The sequence below is a fragment of the Gymnoscopelus microlampas genome (genome assembly GCF_963454915.1).
Source record: "Gymnoscopelus microlampas genome assembly, chromosome: 4".
Classification (NCBI taxonomy): Eukaryota; Metazoa; Chordata; class Actinopteri; order Myctophiformes; family Myctophidae; genus Gymnoscopelus; species Gymnoscopelus microlampas.
In genome coordinates, this window is record NC_139941.1 from 17,572,103 (window position 1) to 17,595,013 (window position 22,911).

The 22,911-nt window shown below is 41.5% G+C and overlaps 1 protein-coding gene across 1 annotated transcript in view; it reads left to right on the plus strand.

Moving 5' to 3' along the window:
- Window positions 1–22,911, plus strand: part of LOC311043982 (coiled-coil domain-containing protein 60-like) — a gene marked incomplete at both ends in the record, with an annotated part of 52,995 nt that overhangs the window by 16,125 nt on the left and 13,959 nt on the right. The window contains 5 exons of the mRNA XM_084055405.1: window positions 10,061–10,234; window positions 11,316–11,450; window positions 15,785–15,889; window positions 20,374–20,464; window positions 22,457–22,754. Coding sequence (XP_083911531.1) covers window positions 10,061–10,234; window positions 11,316–11,450; window positions 15,785–15,889; window positions 20,374–20,464; window positions 22,457–22,754 — 803 coding nt within the window. The remainder of the gene's footprint in view (window positions 1–10,060; window positions 10,235–11,315; window positions 11,451–15,784; window positions 15,890–20,373; window positions 20,465–22,456; window positions 22,755–22,911) is intronic.

Consider the following 22,911-nt stretch of genomic DNA (forward strand, 5'->3'; position numbering starts at 1 on the left):
ACCTCTCGCTCTTGGAGTTACGAAAACTCTTTTAAGCCACCCGACACCCGCTCCTATTGAACGTCATTCCTGCTATATAACTATATTTTTTATGAACAGCTAAATCAGTTCTGTGTGCCTCTGCAAGGGCTTGTGTGTGTGTGTGTTGTATTTCCTGTGTTGCTGCTGCTGAATGATAATACCAAAACATCAGAATTGTACTGTGTGTGTGTGTGTGTGTGTGTGTGTGTGTGTGTGTGTGTGTGTGTGTGTGTGTGTGTGTGTGTGTGTGTGTGTGTGTGTGTGTGTGTGTGTGTGTGTGTGTGTGTGTGTGTGTGTGTGCCTAACAAATATTTTCAGTCCTGACATTTATTTGTGCTTTACTCCATGCCTGCTACAAAGTAGGGCGTTCAGTCATGAACAAAAAAAAACGTAAAAGTTGTATGTATGGAGATACAAGGTTTCTGCTCAAAAGCGACGGGTTGACCCAATCAGAGCACACGCGGCACCAAGAAAGAAGGCTCAAAACGCCATCTTGCATACAGCATTATGGGAGAAAATGTTTGACGTCTCGCTAGATTTATTGCTTCATTACAGGAGTTTAGCTCCCAACCATAACCTTTCCCCAAATAGTGTTTGCTTGTTTTTCCGCACGCTGCACGCGTAATTACCTTGGCATTAACGCTCTGCCAGAGCAAAACACACAAACACAGACACACACACACACACACACACACACACACACACACACACACACAGACACAGACACAGACACAGACACACACACATGCACAAAGACACACGTGGTTTCATATTTATTAATCATTTCACATGTGCAGTGGTGGGAAAGTAACTAAGTACATTTACTCAAGCACTGTACTTAAGTACAATTCTAAGATGGGCCTACATTAACTTTTCTTGAGTATTTCCATGTTTTTTTTTGTCCATAAACATCTACTCCACACAGGGCCGCTTCTCCCTACACGCACACTACGCAGGTTGCGTGGGGCCCCGCCTACCCGCCGATCAAAGAGGCCCCCTCTCCGCCCCCTCCCTTCAGCAGAAAATAACGTGCATTACTGCGTTCACATCAGCGCAGGCTGCGCAGCGCTGCTTGTCACCCTAAAACCGAAATAAAGTAACAAAAAAAGTAACTTTATCCGCGGGAAACCCGAAAAGAAATCGCGGGGGGACACATGACACAGTAACAAAAAAAGTAACTTTATCCGTGGGAAACCCGAAAAGAAATCGCGAGGCGCGTGTATGTGTCCCGTATCCTGCATAGGGCCCCTGTGGAGTCTAAAGCGGCACTGACTCCACACTACATCTCAGAGGCAAATATTGTACTTTTTACTCCACTAATTATTTGACAGCTTTATTTACAAGTTACTTTGCAGATTTAGATTAATACAAAACATACATTAACTGCGTAAGCCCTATTGTACTGTATACTTCGGCCATTCAAAAAATAGCCGAGCTTGTAAGATCAGCTATTTTTGAAAAACGTTTACAAAATATTGTCACATTTTTGTACTTTTACTTTGGTACTGTAAGTATATTTTGATGGCAATACTTTTGTGCTTTTACTTACGTAAAAAATTGGAGTCCTACTTCTTCCACCATGCAAAACACACAAACACACACATACGTATCGCTTGCCAAAAAGAACAGATCTACAAGCTAACAACGCATTGTTAGCTTGTAAATCTGGTCTGGTGTAGGGAGTACACATCAGGTCGGCGTTTTAGAATGTGGAGTAAATTTCAAAAGTAAAAAGTCAAATGAATATTCCAAGGAGTTGATCTTTTGTTTGATAAAACATGTGCTTAACTAAATGCCAGCTGAGGTTGGGCTGACATAGAACCATAAGCTGGTAAAAGCTAAACTGTAGTCATCAATCAATATTTGACTCAGAATGTAGAACTATAAGAACGCCCATTAATCAGATTACAGAGGAAATGTCCAAGTGGAAATTATGGTCAGCCATTCAAGCCTTTTCCCTGGAAGTAGAGTGGGACTGATATGCAAAGGTGAAAAGCAACAACAAAAGGCATAAAATCCTGCACATGTTGCCATCATTATTTGTTATCTACCGAGCAGCTGGCTGGAGATATTTTGCCCACAAGTGCAGCCAAGCACTTCATACTATGAGGGGTTTTGAGTACTTGTGCTCTGGTATGCTAATGTGGCTCCATCTCGCTACATATTGCACTAAAAAACCCAGAGTGTTAAACGGACTGGGTGAAATTTTTACACTATTGCAGTGGTGGAAGAAGTACTCACATTTTTACTTCATTAAAAATATCAATACCACAATGTAGAAATACTCTGTTACAAGTAAACGTCTGTTATTGAAATTGTACTTGACTAAAAATTATTGTCATTAAAATATTCTTAAAGTACCAAAAGTAAAAGTACTCATTACGCAAAATGTCCCACGTTTTCAAAATGTATAAAAATCTTTTGAAAATAGCAGATCTACAAGCTCACAACGTGTCGCATTGCGAAACGTTGTGAGCAGTGGTGGACCGCAACTAGTAAGTACATTGACTTGAGTATTTCTGGATACATTGATTTTTTTTTTTATAGTTATTGGATACTTAGGCTTTGAGTCAATAATTTGATGACCGCCAGACCGAAAACCCGGTCATCAAATTATTGGCTTATGAATGCGAGAAAAAAAAAACAACTCCATACATTCAAGGATGCATTGGGTGTGTAATTGATAAAAAAAAAGTCATTTTTTGGCGGTGAACTACTCCTTTAAGGACTTGCAGGTCCCGAGGTGGTAGCAGAATAGAAGGACTTCAGGATTTTCTGTGACACCTTGAATTTCTAGTAGCTGTCTAAGGTGGTGTAGGCGCTGCCTCGCCTTCTTTGCTACAGACTACTCAAGGTCAGGTCCTCAGGGATGTGCACACAGAGGTACTCACTCTCCACTGGCGTTCCATCAATTGAGAGTGGCGCGCCTTTTCTCGTGGATGTCCACGATCATTCCCTTAGTTAATGATGCCCAGTCTGCAGCTGCACATGGTCAGGTGCTGGCCTTAGATCTCTGAGCTTTGTGTCAAGCTTGGCAGGGAATATTGTGTTGAATGCCAAACAGGATTCATATGCATCTGTCCCCCACATCCAGGTGAGAGAGGGCAGTGTGAATGTCGGATGGATATGTTTTGATGATATGCAAATGTATAATTTATCCAGCGTGGCCAGGCAGCATGGAACGGATGTAGTCCCTCACCAAACTCTCAAAGCATTTACATACAGTTGATATGAGGGAGACAGGTCTCCAGTCGTTCAGACCATAGACCGCAAGAAAAATATGGACAGTGTCACGCCATTGGTTTCTAGAGACCGTAAATGAAGCCTATTTTGCTGAACCGAGGGCAGGTCGGTAGAACCTATAGAAACCCTAGAAACATACCCTACTGTATCATTAATTTTGAAATATATGGGACCATAATTTACCAAAACGCATATCATGGTGATTGAAAGTAGACTTTAAACTAGCGACTGTAGTGGGGCATATTAAGTCAATATTCCATCAGAATCTTTCACTTGGTGATACAAGCACCAAAATTGGCACAAATGATGTCCAGGATGTACTATCTAAGAAAAGTACGACATCCAGCTGACAATCCAAGATGGCCGCCAGTTTTCAAGATGGCCGCCTCATCAAATGCAAAAAAATGTTTTTTGAAGTAAAACTTGAATGAACACAAATGTATTAATGATCCAAACATCAAAATGAACATATTCTGACTGGAAGAACTCAATAGTGTCAATTGAATTCCAATATGGCCGCCAGTTTTCAAGATGGCGGTTATTTCGTGACTCAAAATGAGCATTTTCGGAAGCTGTCTGATCACAGATATTGCATTAAGTTGAAGGGAAACATCCATGATCAGTCATTGAAATGCTGTGGTCAAGCTCTATTGGTTTGTCATTTTTTAGAACATAAGAGTGATGTCAAAGCACAACCCGGGCACACTGGTGACATCACTGCTGTGAGACTCAGCATGGTGTTCAGTGTCGGCTTGTAGTGTACTAGCTGTAGTTGTAGTTTACTAACTGTTGTAGTGGTGTACTCATTGTAGTTTGTACTGTAGTATACGTTAGTGTCCCAAATTAATAAGCCCCTGTATATATCTCAACTACAAGTTTAGTTTGTTGTAGTATTGTAGTTAGATAGCCGCACCTGAATTGACAGGATGTGCCAGCGCGGGAGACAAACAAACTCATCAGCCTTGAAGGCTTAAGTCCTTGCAACCACGAAGAAGCTGAATCCAGCATCTTCACACATGCTCTCCATGCAGCCAAGCAACAAATGAAGTCTGTGTTGATTAAGGCATGCAACAATTCTTGTTGTTGCAGTCAGTGCAGGCTTAGAAATTATTTGGGTATAATTTGGCCAGGGTCAGTCCATTAGGTGATTGCCAATTCATGATATGGTAGTAATTGTTGGCCCAGAGAAATCCAGTGGCATGCTGTCCTTCCACGGCAGTGGAAAGACAGTTGTGTCAGCTTTTCATGGTAAAGGCAAGAAAACGGCATGTCAGGCAACAGTGTGCAAAATGCAAAATGCAAACTGAAAGCCCTGCCAACTGTGGCTGGCAAAAAGATGGAGAGGTCTGGACAATCCCTCCACCTATTGTTCAGACTTGTGAGCAGTTGACAAAATGTGTCTAAAAGACTGAATCCCGAGGACGATGCAAATGCTACCACTTCATGCTTAAGTGTACACAGTTGTGTGCCTGCAAATGTGAGGACTAAAAGAAGAACCAAACTGTTACGGTTTGGTTCCATATGACCAAAGTCCAGTCCAGTCCAGTCCAGTCCAGCATAATACAGTACAGTCCAGTACAGTACTACAGTCCAATACAGTACAGTACAGTCCAATACAGTACAGTCCAGTATAATACAGTCCAGTCCAGTCCAGTAAAGCACAGTACAGTGCCGTACAGTGCAGTACAGTATAATACAGTGCCGTACAGTGCCTACAGTGCCGTACAGCACAGCACAGCACAGCACAGCACAGCACAGCACAGCATTTGTATCATCATAATATCCAATAATTAAAATTTTGTAAATGCAGAATTGGATTTCACATACTCAAAAACATATATTTGGATGTATAGACCATCAAAACAGGATTATTCAATCAAAATATAGTTCAAACACTGTTTAAAACCACTTCGAATGGCGGCCATCTTGAAAAATGGCGGCCATATTGTTTTTTCAAGTGGATCTCGTACTTTTCTGAGAGAGTAGGTTCTGAAGCACTTGTGTGCCAAATTTGGTGCTTGTATCACCAAGTGAAAGATCGTTTCAGCAATCTGCTCCACTACTGGAAGCATATAGTATTTATGACAATCGCTTGAATAGAGCCTAATTCCTTCTGCAACCAGCAGGGGTGAAACAGCGAGACTACAGGCCATTCATATGAACTGTCACATTTCCTATATAGCTTCAATTTACAAGACGGATGCTAGCCCCTTGGTTCAGACATGATAACTTGGAGTGCTGGGAAACCGGCACAATGGTGGACATCTTGAGGCCTGCAGGGACGACAGCTTGGGAGAGAGAGATTAATCTGCAACTTATTTCAAAGAATAAAGTGTAATTTTTTGGGTCATATTTGCACATACGTGAAATGTGTCCTCTGTAATTACCCATCCTATAACTATAGCAGTAAGCCCTATTAGTTCAGCGTTCGGGAAGCAGTTAGGGTGTTAAGCGTCATGTGGGGGCCTCCCTGGGGGTCCCGACCCGCAGGTTGAGAACCACTGTGGTCGAGTATGTTTATTACAATATAACTAGCACATCTGCAGTGGTTGGAGGTGGTCTCCCTATTCTACCATTGAGACATTTCAACCCTTGTGTTGGGGAGGACAATGTTAGTATTATTGTCAGTATATTTGAAGCATCGTCTCTGTCGGGTGGAAACCTCATGTCCAAATTCCAAAACGGTTACTTTTCAGGATTCAAATGAAGAAATGTACAAGCTCACAACGCATTGTGATGCGATGCGTTGTGAGCTTGTAGATCGGCCATTTTCACAATATATATATTGTTTTTAAATCGTTCATTAATCGTAATCGAGGCAAAAGTTTGAAATAATCGTATATAATATTGATTTTAAGTCACATCGCCCAGCCCTAATGGAGAGACTGTTGGCTGAGTGTGTGGGAAGTGCTGTAACCTGTCCTTGGCTCAGATGAGACATAGATGTTCTGCTAAAGTCTTTTAAATGGCTAATTGTGTTGTTTGTTATTATTTCTTAAGAGAGCTGTAATGAGTGATTCTTGCACTGTGCATGTACATGGATATCTGTGGAAGCCAGCAGCAGTGCCTATTGTGTTGGAGAGTGACAAGAAAACCTGATATACTGAACCATTATGTCCATTGTGATAAGAGAGAGAGAGAGAAAGAGAGAGAGAGAGGAGGGGAGAGAGAGAGAGAGAGAGAGACATAAGAGAAACTGGTGGAAGAAGTACTATCAGAAATACAGTTACAATAAAAACGGCCTGTATTGAAAGATTTTTTATAAGCTCACAAACGCGTTGCGACACATTGAGCTTAATTGGTTAATGTATGTTTTATATTAATAATCTAAATCTGCGAAGTAACAAGTAACTTAAGTTTTCGAATAAGTGTAGTGGAGTAAAAAAGTACGCTTCCAAAGTGAAGCACGGTGGCCTTTCAATGAAATCACCCGTGATAATAAACGTATCGTTCTGATTTACTACTGATACTGACTGAGTAATCAAGCCCACAAATAAAAAGATAACCCCCAAAAAAGCATATCCTTGCTGTCGAGTGGAAAGTCCAAAACTGTGCAATTATTCATATTTTTTAAATGATTTAAAATAGTGAAAATAGCCGATCTACAATCTCACAATGCCTCGCATTGCAAAGTGTTGTGAGCTTGTACATCGGCTATTTTTTTCACTGCTTTTGTGCGACACTCTTGTATGATGACATTTTTTCTTTTCTTTTTTCCCTTTTACTCTTTTGTACATATAGGGTAGCCTAAATGTCTGACTGTAGCCTAAATGTCTGACTGTACCTCGTGCTGTATTCAATCAATCAATCAACCAATCAATCAATCAAATGAAGTAGGGCATTCATTTACGAAAAAAAAGAAACATGAAAAGTTGAAATATGGAGATAAGAGGTTTCTGCCTGGCTACGATGATATTAAAGATGACATTGCTTGGAGTGAAGGCTTAATCAGTATGGTTAAATATTGATGTGAGAAATTAAAACCGTTATTTTCGCCCACTTGAAAGGATGACAGTACTGTAGTTTTTTAACAGATCGCATCAGCAGCAGGGCCCTTGGGTGGCAGCTTGTTGCCAGGCAACCAAAGGCAGAGTCGGTAGGTAGGTGAGGCATCGACTTGGTAGCGATTGGAGAGAACGCCAGTCTGCCGTGCCTCTGTTGCACGGCAAGTAACTTAGTACATTTACTCAAGTACTGTGCTGTGCAATCTTGAGTGTATTTGCGTTCCATTTTTCTATACTGTTAGATTGTACTTCTATTCCACTACATCTCAGAGGCAAACATTGTACTATTTACTGCACTACAATTATGTGATAGCTGTAGTTACTAGTTACTTTGCAGATTTATATTATTGTTACAAAACATACACAATCCACTTAAAGCCTTTAAAATAAGCTTAACTACAGGTTCCTTACTTAGATTAACTTTTTGCTGTTTTCAAATGTTTTCAAATGTGATGCTTTGTATGGTCCTTTCAATGTGAACATTTCAGTAATATAGTTAAAAGCATCAGTATCAGTCTCAGTCCTCATGAGGGGATTATTAAGCCTAAGTGATTTAATATGTGATGGTGGTTTTGCTGAAGACATTATTTTCCACATAAACCACCCAAAAAATGACGTATTTTCTATTAATTGCGCACCCCATGAAGCCTTGAATTCATGGAGATTTTTTGTAGTTTTCGTTGCATTCCTTAGGAGACTCTTTGAGTCTTCTCCGTAGAGTCGTAGACTCTACTGAGTCTTCTATTGACCAATGACTCGGTCATCAAATTATTGGCTTAGGAATGCGACAAAAACAAAACCAGCTTGCGGCAAGCTAAACCCCTTACTAGGTTTGTAATAAAAACTGCAGTTTTAAATGACATAATTATGCAACTCCTTTGAACACTGTTTCAGAGACATAACACATTTAATTCTTATTCATCTATGAATTTCTATTTTTCAATGTTAAAATCTGTAGTTAATTTATATGGCATCCTGGTCTATGAACACCCTAAGGAATGTAGTTGGCCTTTTTTAGCGTTGTTTAAAGCCACGCCCCTTTTCCCTGCTGGGGTATAAAGATGAAATGATGGGCATGCCCCTATTTTGGAAGGAAACACGACATTCCACAGGGTGTTCATAGACCAGCTGCTTTAGCAAGCAAGCAAGCAAGCTGGTAACTGCTTTAGCGAGCAAACTGGTAAAAACCTCCATGAATTCAAGGCTTCATGGGGTGTGTAATTGATAGAAAATTAGTACATTTTTGGGTTAACTACTCCTTTAACTTATATATAGCTCACAGAGCTTGTAGATCAGCTAATTTAGAATTATATTGACAGGTTTTTACTATGGAATTGTAAGTATATTTTGATTACAATACTTCTGTCCATTTACTCATGTAATGCAATACAGGACTTTTTTTTAATATTGTGGTATTGCTACTATTACTTAAGTTACACATTTGAGTTCTTCATCCACCACTGCTTTGTTGCATATCTTATTCAGTGTGCCTCCTCTCATATCAGCCATCACTGCCGCCCTGTGGCGACACATCCATTCCCATGACTGCACTTGTAATGTACAGCTTTAAACCACCTCCTATGTACCTGTGGTGAACAAAATACAGCTGTCAAATCACTGTAGTGGAGTAAAAAGGACAATATTCGTCTCAGACTGGAGTAGTAGTATAAAGTATCAAAAATTGAAATACTCTAGTAAACTACAAGTAACTCAAAATTGTAGTAGAGTACAGCACTTGAGTAAATGTACATAGTTACTTACCACCACTGTTATGTACATCATGATTCGCGTAGCCAGCGGGGTGTTACGCAAGCCGCTGCGACATGACAGGTAAACTAATTCAATTACGTTTCCTAATTAAACCATAATAGCCAATCAAATGGCGGCAGCAACACGTCCACGGACGCCTATCCGTCAGCGGTGACGCGAGGCGAAACAAGGCCTGGAGTTGAGCGATGGTGTTGACATTCAGAGAGAGAGAGAGGCGGCTTGTGCTGTTTCATGTCCGTGTCCCCAGAGATGTGTTGTAGGCCACCAGACAAGCCACCAGTGATCTTAAATGGCTGAATAACACAGGCATTGACAGTTACAACAGATGCTCCAGGGCACACTGATGAAGTCAGTGTTTTGGTTCGTGGAGCCCTTTTTAAATACCTAATACCCCTGTTTTTTCATAAATTAATGCCCTGGTCGGCTCTGTACTTGGTCCTCGCTGTTTTCACTCGACACCAAATCTGGCAACGCGTTTTGTGAGCTTGTGGATCTGCTATTTTCTGCAAATGTTCCCCCCCCGAATAGGTACGCTAGCGTTCAAGTGGTTAACAGCGGTGATGTATTTGTGATAGGGGTGTGCCGATACACTAATTTCACCAAACGATACGATACGATATTTGTCTCACAACTTCGATACGATATCGATACGATATGATACGCACTTTTTTTATTATGAAAATATATGGGGAAAAAGTAAATGCAAACAAATAATTCTGTTTTTGCATTATTCAGACATGCAAACTTGTAGCTTTTCAGCTACAATAGCCGTTTTCAATCCAAATAGGGCAATAGTGTGACACACACCTGACCCGAAAAAACAACAACATGTTGTCACCCTTTTCACCTCGGGGCTGTTTGCATGCCTGATTATAATGATTGTAAAAAATAAAATAAAAAAAAAGATATTTATTTTTCCCAAAACGATACATATTGTCACGAAAACGTATCGCGATATATCGTGGGACGATATATCGGCACACCCCTAATTTGTGACTGTGTGCTTTGTGCTTATTGCCCAGGCGTTTGGCGTCAGCGGTCAAACAGGGCCGAGGTTACTTCCACCTTCTGCAGAAAGAGGAAGAGGAGAAGGAGGAAGAAGAGGCGAGGCAGCGCAGGAGGAGAGGGGAGCAGCTGAGAGCGCCGCCCCGGCCTCCCCGCGTCTCCTCTGACTCCTCCGACAGCGACTCAGACGGGTGAGCCACAGTGTTGCCAGATGTTGCGAGAGAAATAAGCAACCAGGTCTATGAAAAACGATCTTCAAGCTCACGACGCGTTGTGAGCTTGTAGATCTGCTATTTTCTAAAATATCTTAAACACAAAATGTGGAATATCTTTGAAACATTTTAACAACACAAATCTGGTACGGGGGTCACTGGCACAAATTATAATTTCAGTCCCAAAATGTGGAAGCAAGCCCAAATAAGCAACTACACTTTAGAAAAAAGCACAAAAAAAAAACGCAACTAACAAGAATTTACAAGCGACTTTACAGAAAAACAAGCCCAAAGTCGCCCAAAGAAGCAGACATGGTGACACTGGTGAGCCAGCGTCACACATCCCAGCAGACTCGGGCGCCGTTCGCCAGTTTGAGATAGAGACCAAAGTATGACTTCAAATAAATAAATGAACAAGTATTTAAAAAAATAGCTGACGTATAATACAGGGTCAAGTGGTTAATCAGACTTATCGATTTAGTCGGATTATGAAAAATCCATTTAATGCGTGTCGATTCGTTGATATATAAGAAATATTATTTAGAAATATATAAGCAAATTGAGTATTCGATCCTATATGAGCAAGATAAAGTCGGTTATTGGTTCTAAATGTCGGTTTCGATATATTTTCGGGTAATCGCTCAGCCCTTGATCAAAGAAACCATGAAGTTATAAATATTACCTATCCATAAAGAAAACATCACATGGATGCACTTGGGACGTATCATCAGTGTTCTAGCCTGGGGTCATTGGGTGTTCCGGGTCTCGCAACAACGTACACCCTCGCCCAAGGTACACAGCCAGGGTTGATCAAGCCCTGACTTACGTCCCAGTAGCTAACCACGGTCAGTCCTCTTAATATTCTATAAATATATATTTTATACATATTTATATATTCTATAGATTTTCGGGTAATCGCTCAGCCCTTGATCAAAGAAAATATGAAGTTATATATACCACCTATCACCTTTCTTATGCTACATATAAGAACTATAGGAAACTAAAGGCATAACAGCATTGTGCTGTCATGTAACAGCCACTCTTTGTGTCACTGTGTCAGGTGTCCCCTCACAGCTGGAACTAGCCAGTCGTGTGGCACTTTTGCCCAGCCTCGCAGGAAGACGGCCCAATTGGTGAGACCGTTCACCCCCGTCCATCGCTCTCTGACCTCCCCTCTGGTGAACGAGGCACCAACGTGAGTTTCCACCCCGTTAAGCCTGATGTGTACTTGTGACGCGTTGTACAACAAAGTTTAAATTAAGTATTAAAGTGGCATGAAACCCTAGGCTGAGCTTGTTTTCAAATTCAGGTTAAAAACTACATATGGGTAAAACAGGCTGCATAATACTGACCTTATAGTACACAGTGATGTAATCAACACAGCTGCAGCTAATCAAATTAATAATGGGTGTGTTGGATTATAGGGGTGTCAAGACTGTCTATATTGCTTGCACATGGGCCTGCCCTTGGCTCTGGACACACCTATGAAAATCTAACACACTCATTATTAATTAGTTTGGTGCTGCAGTGTTGCTGTTTTTAATCTGCTATAGTTTTTAACCTGAACTGGAAAATAAACTTCAAAATCAATCTGGGTTTCATGCCCCTTTAAGGCTGTTGTAGTTTTTAACGCATCCGAAAAAAAACGCAGTACTCATACTGGATTTGATTGAACATTTTTTGGAGGAGGTGTGCAAGAAAAGACGTACATGGGTTTTGCTGCTTTTAGTCATGGAACGTGCTGTGTTGTAGGGGCGGCAGTGGCTTAAGAGGTAGAGCGGCCTCTTGGGATTCGTCCATTTGGAAGGTTCCCGGTTTGATCACTGGCTCCCCTGGGTTTGTGTCGGAAGTGTCCCTGAGCAAGACACTGAACCCCTGACTGCTCCCGATGAGCAGGTTTGTGCCTGCCTTGCATGGTTTCTTCTGCCGTCGGTGTGTGACTGTGTGTGTGAATGGGTAAAAGCTCTGAAACCATTTGTAGAATTGTTGTTACATACTCTAGGACGGTGAAAGTGGTGTGTGAAATGCTGTACAGCTGCGTTGCAGTCAAACCTCCATTAGCCTTCTGCATAACCTTCTGTAGCATTGAACATCATGCTACAGATAGCAGTGGTTCCCAACTTTTGCCCACTTAAAAATCTCGAAGGTGTGCCGTGTGCATTTCCAGAGCATGTTTAATTGAATAATCAATCATTATATGAATTGTGTTCTGGCTTGGATCAATGGAACTAACATAAAGTATACTTTAAGTTCCTATTTATTGGTGTCACAATGAACCTTTTTCCAAGGTTTTAAAGAAAGGTTTTTTGTGTTCTTTTTACACTTTTTTCTTTATATTAATGTTACATTATCTTGAAAATCTAAAGGTCCTTACACACCGGGGGTGATTTTTTTCATGCGAATAATATGTTTTTTTTTAAAAACCTTATAAAGTCAATGCAAGGTTCCACATGAGTTTTGCGGAGCGAAAAAGCGTCTTTTATTTATTCAGACCACATCCGAATTTTGCGTATATTCGCATAATCGCCGGTGTGTAATGACCTTTAGTGGTAGTGTTTTGCCAATAATTTGGTGGCCCACTTGCAACACCCTCACGGCCCACAGGTTGGGAATGGCTGCTCCATAACCATAGAACAGCCTTTAGCTGTGCAGCTGCATACCTATAGTATGTCAGTTCACCTACAGTAAGTTAGAACAGAGCCTGAGGCAAATCTCACACAAGTGAGAGTCACAGCAGCAATGAGATTTTGTTGACTTTTTATTTATTTAAGTGAAAGTGGGTCCTCACTGTGAGTTTTATAAATATTGACCCAATGAAAAATATTAACAAGAGCTTGTGACTAAATAATAACTATAATTATTATAACAGATCCATTGGAACAAAATTCTTCACACAAAAGAAAAAAAGTTAGATTTTTGGACTTAACAAGATTGCCCCTTTTGTTCAAAGTGAATTCTGGGTTTGTTTGTGAGAACATTTTGACATGATTAGAGATGATGAGACGATATGAAAAAGGTTTTGATATGGAGGAGTCTCTCTGTCAGCCTCCTCTGTCTGGCTGTGTTCATGCATGTGCTTACATTACGTCAGACAGAATGCATTGTTATTTCCACTGGTGAAATGTAACTAAGTATATTTACAAATGTTATACTTTTTTACTTCACTTCGATTATTTGAAAACCTTAGTTACTTGTGGCCCTCATACAGATGTGCCACTTCAAAACTTCACACGTTACTGTTCTTTCCCTGAAAGTGCCCTGAAAATGCATTTTTTTCCCTCCCTTTTCTGCCCTTAAAATGCACTGTTTTGCCCCTGAAAAGAAGTTGTCACTACACACCCCCGTTTTTCCCTTCAACAGACATCCATATACATGAGAACAAAAGAATGTGTGTTGAAGAAGGTGTCAGACTCATTATGAGGCGAAAGGTGATTTGACCAGTTGCTCAAATTAATTAGCACATCATAATGTACCTACGCCGCATCGCTGATCCGACTGATATGCCCAAATATGGAGATATCTGTATGTGTTTGTCCGTGTCGCTTTTATGCCCATATGGAGATCCCTGATGTCATCAGTATATGCCCATATGGGCATGCCTCCTGTTGCCCATATATGGAGCTGACTGATTTGTTTGCGCCTGATGCCATGACGACACATTGAGGTTAGACAACACTATCCATATCCATATTTATACACTGCATTGGGAACTCCTTATATGGTTATGGCTGAGTCATAGTGACATGAGTGTGATGACGTGGTCCGCTTGTAGATCTGCTTTTTTCAAAAAGATTTTGCCAAATTTTGAAAACTTTTGAAAAACCTTTGGTTCTTTAAGTATATCTTGCTGCCAATACTTTTTTACCTACACTCAAGTAAGATTGTGAACACAGGAATTTCACTTGCAACAGAGTATTTCTACATTGTGGTATTGCTACTTTTACTTAAGTAAAAAAAAAGTACTTTTTCCATCACTGCCCTGCCCAGCCCAGAATGAGGATCGGGTTCGCTTTTGAAAACCCTTTGACGTGATTAAAGATGACGAGACGACATCTAAAAGGCTTTGATATGGAGGAGTCCTCGCGCCTCGATATAAAAAAGGGTTTTGAAACGGAGGAGTCGGTTCACCTCTCCTCTCCGTCACCCTCCGCACGTCTGTCTTTGTTCACGCATGTGCTTTACGTCAGACGGATGGATGCCTTGTTGTTTCCCGGCAGCCAGAACAAATTGGCAGATTGTAGAATTTTTAATGTGATGTGTCTGACAACAGCTTTCATTTTGGGATTCTTTCACTAGAGTCTCCTGAAAGCAGCGTGAACAGAACTTAACCTTTCTGGAAAGGTGTCTCGAGGAAAGTTTTCCCTGATGAGTCTTCCTTGTCAGCACAGCAGGTGTATCTGACAATACCAAATACGTAGCGTGTCTTCACACAAACAACTTTCTTCTTCTTTTTGTTTTGCCGTCGATTTGATCAAAGACACACAGACACACATACAATACGGCCGTCGGCTCGGCCCCCACGTACCACACTATAAAAAGGCTTCTGTCTTTTGAGTGGTGCCAACCAGGCAGAAACCTCTTATCTCCATATTTGAACTTTTTGTGTTTTTTTCCCCCATAAATTAACGCCCTACTTGATCATACAACAGAGACACACAAAAGCATCAAAAGTAGCAGATCCACATGCTCGAAACGGGGCGCGAATCGACTCGTTTTGAGCTTCTAGATCTGCTACTTTTTCTATTTTTGAATTTGAATCCTGAAAAGTAACAATTTTGAACATATGAGGTTTCCACCCGACAAGAGACGATATACCGTAAGTTGTGTTAGCCAAATCATAAATGTGATGATGTCACTGATTTCAGTGCTTACATGTAGGACTGCAACTAGGGTTGGGATCCTTGGAAACCGGGGGGACCGAATCCAACATTGAGGAACCGGAATCGGTTCCCACACATTTGGAACAGTTTCTGGAGACGGTTTATCACACTGTTAGAGCTGATATGTGGACTTCACGTCTGCTATACAATTACAATACCATCATAACTCTGAGAGTGTACAAATGGAACCAAATGGACCCGCAAGGTAAGGAACCAGAATCGTTAAAATCCTAAAGGATCCCAACCCTAGCTGCAACTATAGATTGTGTTTGATAGACTATTTCTCTGTTGTAACCCATGTTTCTTGGCAATTACTTTTATACCGTTGGAAAGGCTGTTTAATTGACTTTTAAACAGTGACCCATTTGTAAGGAACATGCATTTGTGGGATGAACATTTGTGGGATGAGTTGCGCTCATGAAAAAAAAAAACTTTGTTGGACAACGGTGTTGTGAGAAAATAGGGAAAATAGTCGATATACAAGCGCACAATGCGTCGCATCGCCATGCGTTGTGATAGTTTAAAAAACAATCTATTTTTGACTAAATGTTTAAAAACTTTTCGCCTATAATGAAATTGATTATTAATCAATTATTTTATTTTATTAGTTCAATTAACCGTTGCACCCCACTTATGTGTGATGTTGCAGGGAGGCTGTCTATCGCCAGCTGTGCTGTCTGAACTGGCTCCTGGAGGCCCTGACTCTGGAGCGCTCTGGCAGGGCCGGCCCCATCTCCTCCTGCTGGGACTACAAGTAAGTCTGGAACCTTTAGTTTTTACCCAATCTCCTGCTGGGACTACAAGTAAGTCTGGAACCTGTAGTTTTTACCCAATCTCCTGCTGGGACTACAAGTAAGTCTGGAACCTGTAGTTTTTACCCAATCTCCTGCTGGGACTACAAGTAAGTCTGGAACCTGTAGTTTTTACCCAATCTCCTGCTGGGACTACAAGTAAGTCTGGAATCTGTAATTTTTACCCCCTTCTCCTCCTGCTGGGACTACAAGTAAGTCTGGAACCTGTAATTTGTTCCGCCAAAATTACATTTGTTTAGATAACTATACTGATATGTTGATATTTAAGGAACCGTCCACACTCACAAAATACGTATTCAGCTTTTTGAATTGCAAAAAAAACATTTTTGTGAGTCTGCACCTGGCCTTGATTCTGTAATCATCTGTAGAGCACACAAATGTTGGGACGTTTTATAAAATCTCACTGAACGTATAGCATGAACGTCTATTTTCATTACATATTTCTTATGGCTGAATCATGTAAGTATGACACGGGACAAGGACAATGTGTTCAGAAGGGAAAAACTCATTTTCTCCAGGGAAAGGTAAGTATTAGCCTTGGGAACTAAAGTTTTCAATTCAATGTAGTAAAAGTACAATATTTGGATCCGAGATGTAGTGGAGTAGTAAAAGTATTGGAAATTGGAAATACTCGAGTAAAGTACAAATACCTCATAATTGTACAAGTACACTACTTAAGTAAATGTACTTAGTTACTTTACACCACTGGACGTACTGGATGTCCTGTAGTGGTGTGGAAGTATAAAGTATCCAAAACAAAATGGAAATACTCAAGTAATGTAAATGTACAGTACTTGAGCAAATGCAGTTAGTTACTTTCGACCACAGGCCCTCTATTGCAGCCCGTTCATCATCGCGCAGCCTTCGTTGACAGGAGGGGTAGGTAGGCGGGCCGGCCTCGAGGCAGAGGCGGCACCAGGCTCGCTCCAGCCATTATCAAAATCATAACTTACCTTATCGTAAAAACAGCATCGGGCCATGGATTGATGTCTGCGATCCGCAGCCCCCGACGGACAGGCCCGGCGGCGCTCTAACCTTGTAGTGATATTTCATGACTTCCTCCTGTTGTCTTTCCGTGCTGTAATACCTCTCTCAGATCATTTGGGCCCATAAAGCTTGAAGACCTTCTGGGGGGAAATTGAATTTGAAAGCTGAGCGAGGAGCCGCAGGAGGTTGTAACACAATGACATTTATTCCCCGTCTCCCTCCGCGCCCCCCTCGCCGTCCCTCCCATCCCTCTCCCATCACTAATTCAGCATGTACACGCCGTGGCGGTGTGGAATTATTGCAGGAGTAGAATATCCGTGAGAGTATCGGATCATACTCTCACGGATGATCCGATCATCATATAAAAATATTAAGCATTATGTCAAGTTAACTAAAGTTAGATGGATGATGCTGAGCTTAATTTTTAAGTTTTTATATGTAAACGTCATGATGAAAGTCCCCACTCCCCACACACAGTGACAGTAGCTCTTGTGCTCGCCATGTTTACATATATATATATATACAGATAGACAGATAGGCAGATAGATAGATAGATAGATAGATAGATAGATAGATAGATAGATAGATAGATAGACCAGTACATATTAAATCGGCGATTGCTCACATCATTTTTTATTTGCACATAAATTCCATAAATTCCATAGGGCTGGACCACATATGGACAAATGACATCATCAACTTGCGACGGGCATTGTCCCGCTTGAGTAAAAGATGAACTATTTGAAATATTGAAGGTGTTTTTAATATTAAATTGAGTCATAGAGGGCAATTATAACGTATTAAGGCATATAAGGCGTATTAGCCAGGGATCCTTTTAAAGCTTGTTTATTCTCAGCGTTATTTTGTTGATGGGCCGAGTACAATCCCACTTGTTACTGCCAAACTTCATTTGCGGGCATAACCTAATAAGGAAGTTCCGTGGAACAGTCAGGCATCGATTGATAGGACAGCTCCGACCAGTTAAGTGCATGCTTAGGTACTGCGTAGCCTGTGTGGAGAGAGGCGCTCACGTGCTCTTTCGGCAAACACGCGTAAGCCTTCTTACCGGAGCCTTCGTAAGGACCGCACGCAACTCCCTACGCAGGATCTCTTTAGAAACACGGCCAAATCACATTTATTCTCCTTCTCCCTCCTCGCCCCCTCGCCATCTCTGCCATTCCTCTTTCATCACTACTTCAAGAATGTACACGCCATGGTGGTGTGGAATTATTGCGGGATATTCTACCAGGAGCCATATTAAGCGAGTGGCTGAGCGCCTTTTTAAACTTAAAGGGATATTTCACTTTCAAAAAAACGTTTGGTATTTTTGTCGTCTACTCAGGCCTTTGTGAGCCCCCCAGAGAGTTTCTAAGTTGCTCGATTCAGTATTTAGATATTTGAAAATACAATATTTTTTTATTGAATTTTATTTTTTTCATTTTCCAAAAGAAATATAAAAAAAAAATGAAACAAGTAATTGAAAAAACACACCCCCCTCGCATATTAGGGTGGCGGTATGAGTCACCAGAACCAAGGACGGGTGTTTTTGATGAATCTAACATGGTTAAAATGGAGTTTGAAGTTACAATGGGTTTGTATAGGAAGGGGGCGTGTCTGATAAATTGAATATCAAATATCTAAATACTGAATCGAGCTGTCTGGGGGGCTCACTGAGTAGACGATACAATGACCAAAAGTTTTTTTGAAAGTGAAATATCCCTTTAATGGCTTAATCCTTGCTCCCCCTGCCCTCACGTCTCTCCTGCCACTTGAAGGAGTTGTTGTGCATTAAAGTCATTACAGTAACCGGTCTCTCTGTCTCCTTTATCCTTATCTAGGCCTTGCAGAGAGACGGAGATAACGAGAGTGACGGCTAGAGATCACTCAATCAACGACAGAGAGAGAGAGAGAGAGAGAGAGAGAGAGAGAGAGAGGGAGAGAGTAAAGACAAACAGGCAGAACCTATTAGTGAAGAAGATTAAAGCTAACTAATTAAAACGCAATTATTTGTATGACAAGTAAATCGTTAAGTGAAATTTCAGGATCGTGACAGTCCTTGCTACTGCCAGGTAAAACCAGAGCTGTCGGGTGCATGCGGATGTTAGCACTTTACATCTGCTGCTCTCTCTCTCTCTCTCTCTCTCTCTCCACTCCCTGTGGGGGGTCAATATCAGGGGAGCTGAAACCCGGAGGGGATGAAAATGGAGAATGTAATCCCACCCCCATCCCCCCTCCCACAGGGCTGATAGACTTTCATATTTCATGTAGCAGAGTCAGCGGCTGGCTGCCCTCCGGCCCCTTTGAACCTCCACCCATCATCACCGCATACTCTCTGCCGCCATGACTTCTGAAACGGCTCACAAAGAAAACTCTGGCCCCGCCACCAGGAAGTCAAAATGTGGCTATAAGTTCCTGATGTGTTGGGGTCGGGAGGCTAGTGTTAATGAGCCCAGCCCTGATGAAGACATTGTTCATGCTGTGGCCATTCTCTTCTCTCACTTGTCACTGCCAGAAGTGGTGAAAAATATGTTTACTCAAGTACTGTGCTTAAAGCAGTGGTTCTCAAACTTCTTCATGTCAAGGACCCCCCAAATTGATACGTATTTGGCTGCGGACCCCCATCTGAAATGATGTGCCAGAGACCCCAAAAAGAGAAAATGTTTGTAAAAAAAAAGAAAAAATCTAAATTATTCAAAGTTTTCCTAACATTTTCTATATTTTTCAAAAATAGCAGATGTAAAACTGTAAAGTGATATTTTCTGGTTGAAACAAAACGATTTTTGTGGGAAAGGTTTGTTTGTTTGTTGAGTAAACGGGGTCTCGCAATCTATCGAGCTCTTTCGTAAACAGAAATGACCTTTTCAGGTGGGAATGACAATTTCAGGAGAGAGTACCCATTTATCAGCTTCAATTTCAGTGTTCCAATTCCAATTTTGTCTGCTCACTTCGTATGTGTCATCACTTCCAATTTCACTTGTTTATCCTGTATTATACGAGTTCTCTCTCCTGATTGGATAAAATTGGTATCAATCTGAAAATGCATTTTGTGTTTACTAAAGAGCAGGAGAAACAGAGAGACCCCTGTTACTGAAGAAATACTCTATAGCAATGATTACTTTCAGAATATAGAGCTTGTTAACACTTATTTTACCAAAACAAATATCACTTACTGCACCTTAAGTACAATTCTGAGATATTTTACTTTAGTTGAGTATTTCCATTTTTCGATCCTCCACTCCCTAGACGCAATTATTGTACTTTTTACTGCACTGCAGTTATTTAAAAACTTAAGTTACACGTTACTTTGTACATTTAGATTATTCATTCGAAAATAGCCAATCTTCGAAAAAAGTTGGACACATTTTGATGAGAGCTTGGTGGTCGTTTCCTTTTTGTTTGTTCGTTGTTTTTCTTGTTTGTCTTTCCCCCCGTCCTACAGGGACCCCGGTCGAGGCAGGACAACGCTAAAAACGTTCAACAGAGAGAGAGCCATCCAGAGCAGATGGGAGCGCTTTGTTTGCGCGCCCCAGGTATCAGTGTCTCTTTAGGTTTTAACTCCCACCCCCTCTCGCTCTCTCTCTCTCTCTGCCTGCAAGCCAACCAGCTGCAGCTGGCTGTTGCTGAGGTCACTGTTTGTCCACAACTTATCTCTTAATGTCCTTTACCTGCCTCGCTGAGCAGACAGGAGGACACACATCCAGCAGCACAGCGCCCAAGCACACTGGCAAGCACACATACACACACACTCTCTCTTTCTCAAAGCCTCAAAGTCAGACGTTACGCCCGCATGACTCACACCACCACACACACACACACACACACACACACACACACACACACACACACACCCATGTGTCTTGGGAGATGGCGGCGTGTGGCAGTAGAGGACATTAGGAGAGCTGTGCGCGGTAAAGTGTTGTGCGGTTTGGCTCCTTCACAATAGAGGCCTTTGCTCATAATGTAATGTTTGTGTAATGCTGCTTCTCTGTATTCCAGAATGGCCTCCCTTTCCGGTAACCATTGCATAACCACTTTCAAAAGAAAATGATTGCTGTGCACTGATAGAATAGGAAAAAACATTGTAAAAGCTTGAAATTACTGTCCCACTGGGACTCGTTTACAAGGACCTAGTAATCACACACCAAATGATTACATAAACATAATGTGAAATGCCCCTTTTATGTGCAATTTTGAGAAACTTGCGTGCATGCATGCAGCAGTGTTGCCAGATTGTGAGAGAGAAACAAACGGTCAGGTTCATGAAAACAAGCCCAAAAGAAGCAACAAGGCCTCATGAGCACACACACAAGGCTATTTCAAAATATCTGATCTACAAGTTCAAGTGTATTCTGTGCCAAGCAGCCATCAGGACACAAAAATCACAACACACATTATACATACATATACAAATACATTGACAATACTACACAACTAGAATAGGCTACCATGCAGTCATAGTTTGAGAGGCATCACATACAACATCACACATTTTATGGGCAGAACTGAGATAGGGCCTGTTTGTTTAGAAGTCGTATACAGTACTTGTGGGGACAAATGATCTCCGAGACCGAGCCTGCAGCATCGGTCCTGTGTACCGTCGTCCTGATGTGGAATGTTCTTGAAACATTTTAACAACACAAACCTTACATGGGCGATGTGTGTGTGTGTTCTGGGTTCATGTGACCACTTCAAGTCTCTCTGAACACGGTGGCGCATTGAGGTAATGGTGCCTGTGAGACACTAGAGGGCAGTGTAGGCAATTGCATACCGCAGCCAGCATATTTTCAGTCTGCACCCATGCACGGTACAGTACAGTAGGGCTTCAGCTATTGATTAACTCTATTCTATCAATTACAATAAATCAAATCATTTTTATAAAATGTGCTTTCTTTTTTTAATTTCATCCACAATCAATGTGAAAGAACATTTAGTAGATTTTTTTTTATAACCGTTTAGTCCACTTAAGCCGTATTTTATACATCGTCGTAAAACAGCGCCACACGTGAAGCATTGTTAGCTTGTCGATTAACTATGTTTGCAATTTAAAACGATTTAGAATGAATTAGTTTATCTTTATTAAAATCAATTAGCGATTAGCAATTAGATTAACCACTTGAACCCCAGCATCCATATTCTGCGGGGAAACATTCTGAGGTAAAAAGAAAATGCGGATCTACAAGCTCATAACGCGTCACAACGTGATGCGTTGTGAGCTTGTAGATCGTCTATTTTTTTACGAAGAGATTTGGCATCGGCGGGAATTTCAGTCGTAACTCAAGTCCAGTTCTCTAAGAATCGCGGGTTTCACAGGTTAAATGGATGAGTTCAATTAACCCATTAAGACCTGGAACGCATCTGTGTGACTTTAGATTTCTTTGGCTATTTTAGAAAAATCTTGAAAACATTTCTTTTACATTTTTTTCAAAAAACTTTTAAGAATCGGCTTCAGGTCTTAATGGGTTGACGGCTGCACCCCTAATCTATTACCATACCAGCCTCTATCTCCTCTTATCTCCTTCTAGCCTCGAAGGACAGGTCCGAGGCCTCCACCGGGAGGCTCCTCATCCGATCGCATCTACAACATGCTGCGGAGGTCCACCTCCTCCATCCTGAGCGGTGGAGCCTCTTCCTCTGTCCTGGCCAGCAGCAGCCTGTCCTCCCTGTGCCCAGCAGGCAGCGAGGAGGAGGACATCGCCACGTCCCGTGGTGGGATGGGGGGGACCGCCACCCCAGCAGGCCTCTGGGGGGCCAGTGATCATCGTCATCGCGCAGAGCCTCCAGCAGGGGGAGCACAGAACACAGAGCTCCCCGCTTCAGAACGTAAGTCTCTGGACAGCAGGGTGGGTCACAACATTATAGGGGCCGTGCCCACAGTGAGTCCCCTGGGCTTTTTTTGTGTATATCCTTTTAGCTCAAGTGTCTTACTGTACTTCCGTTGCTGTTTACACTCTTGTCTAATAAAGTATTCAATCAATAA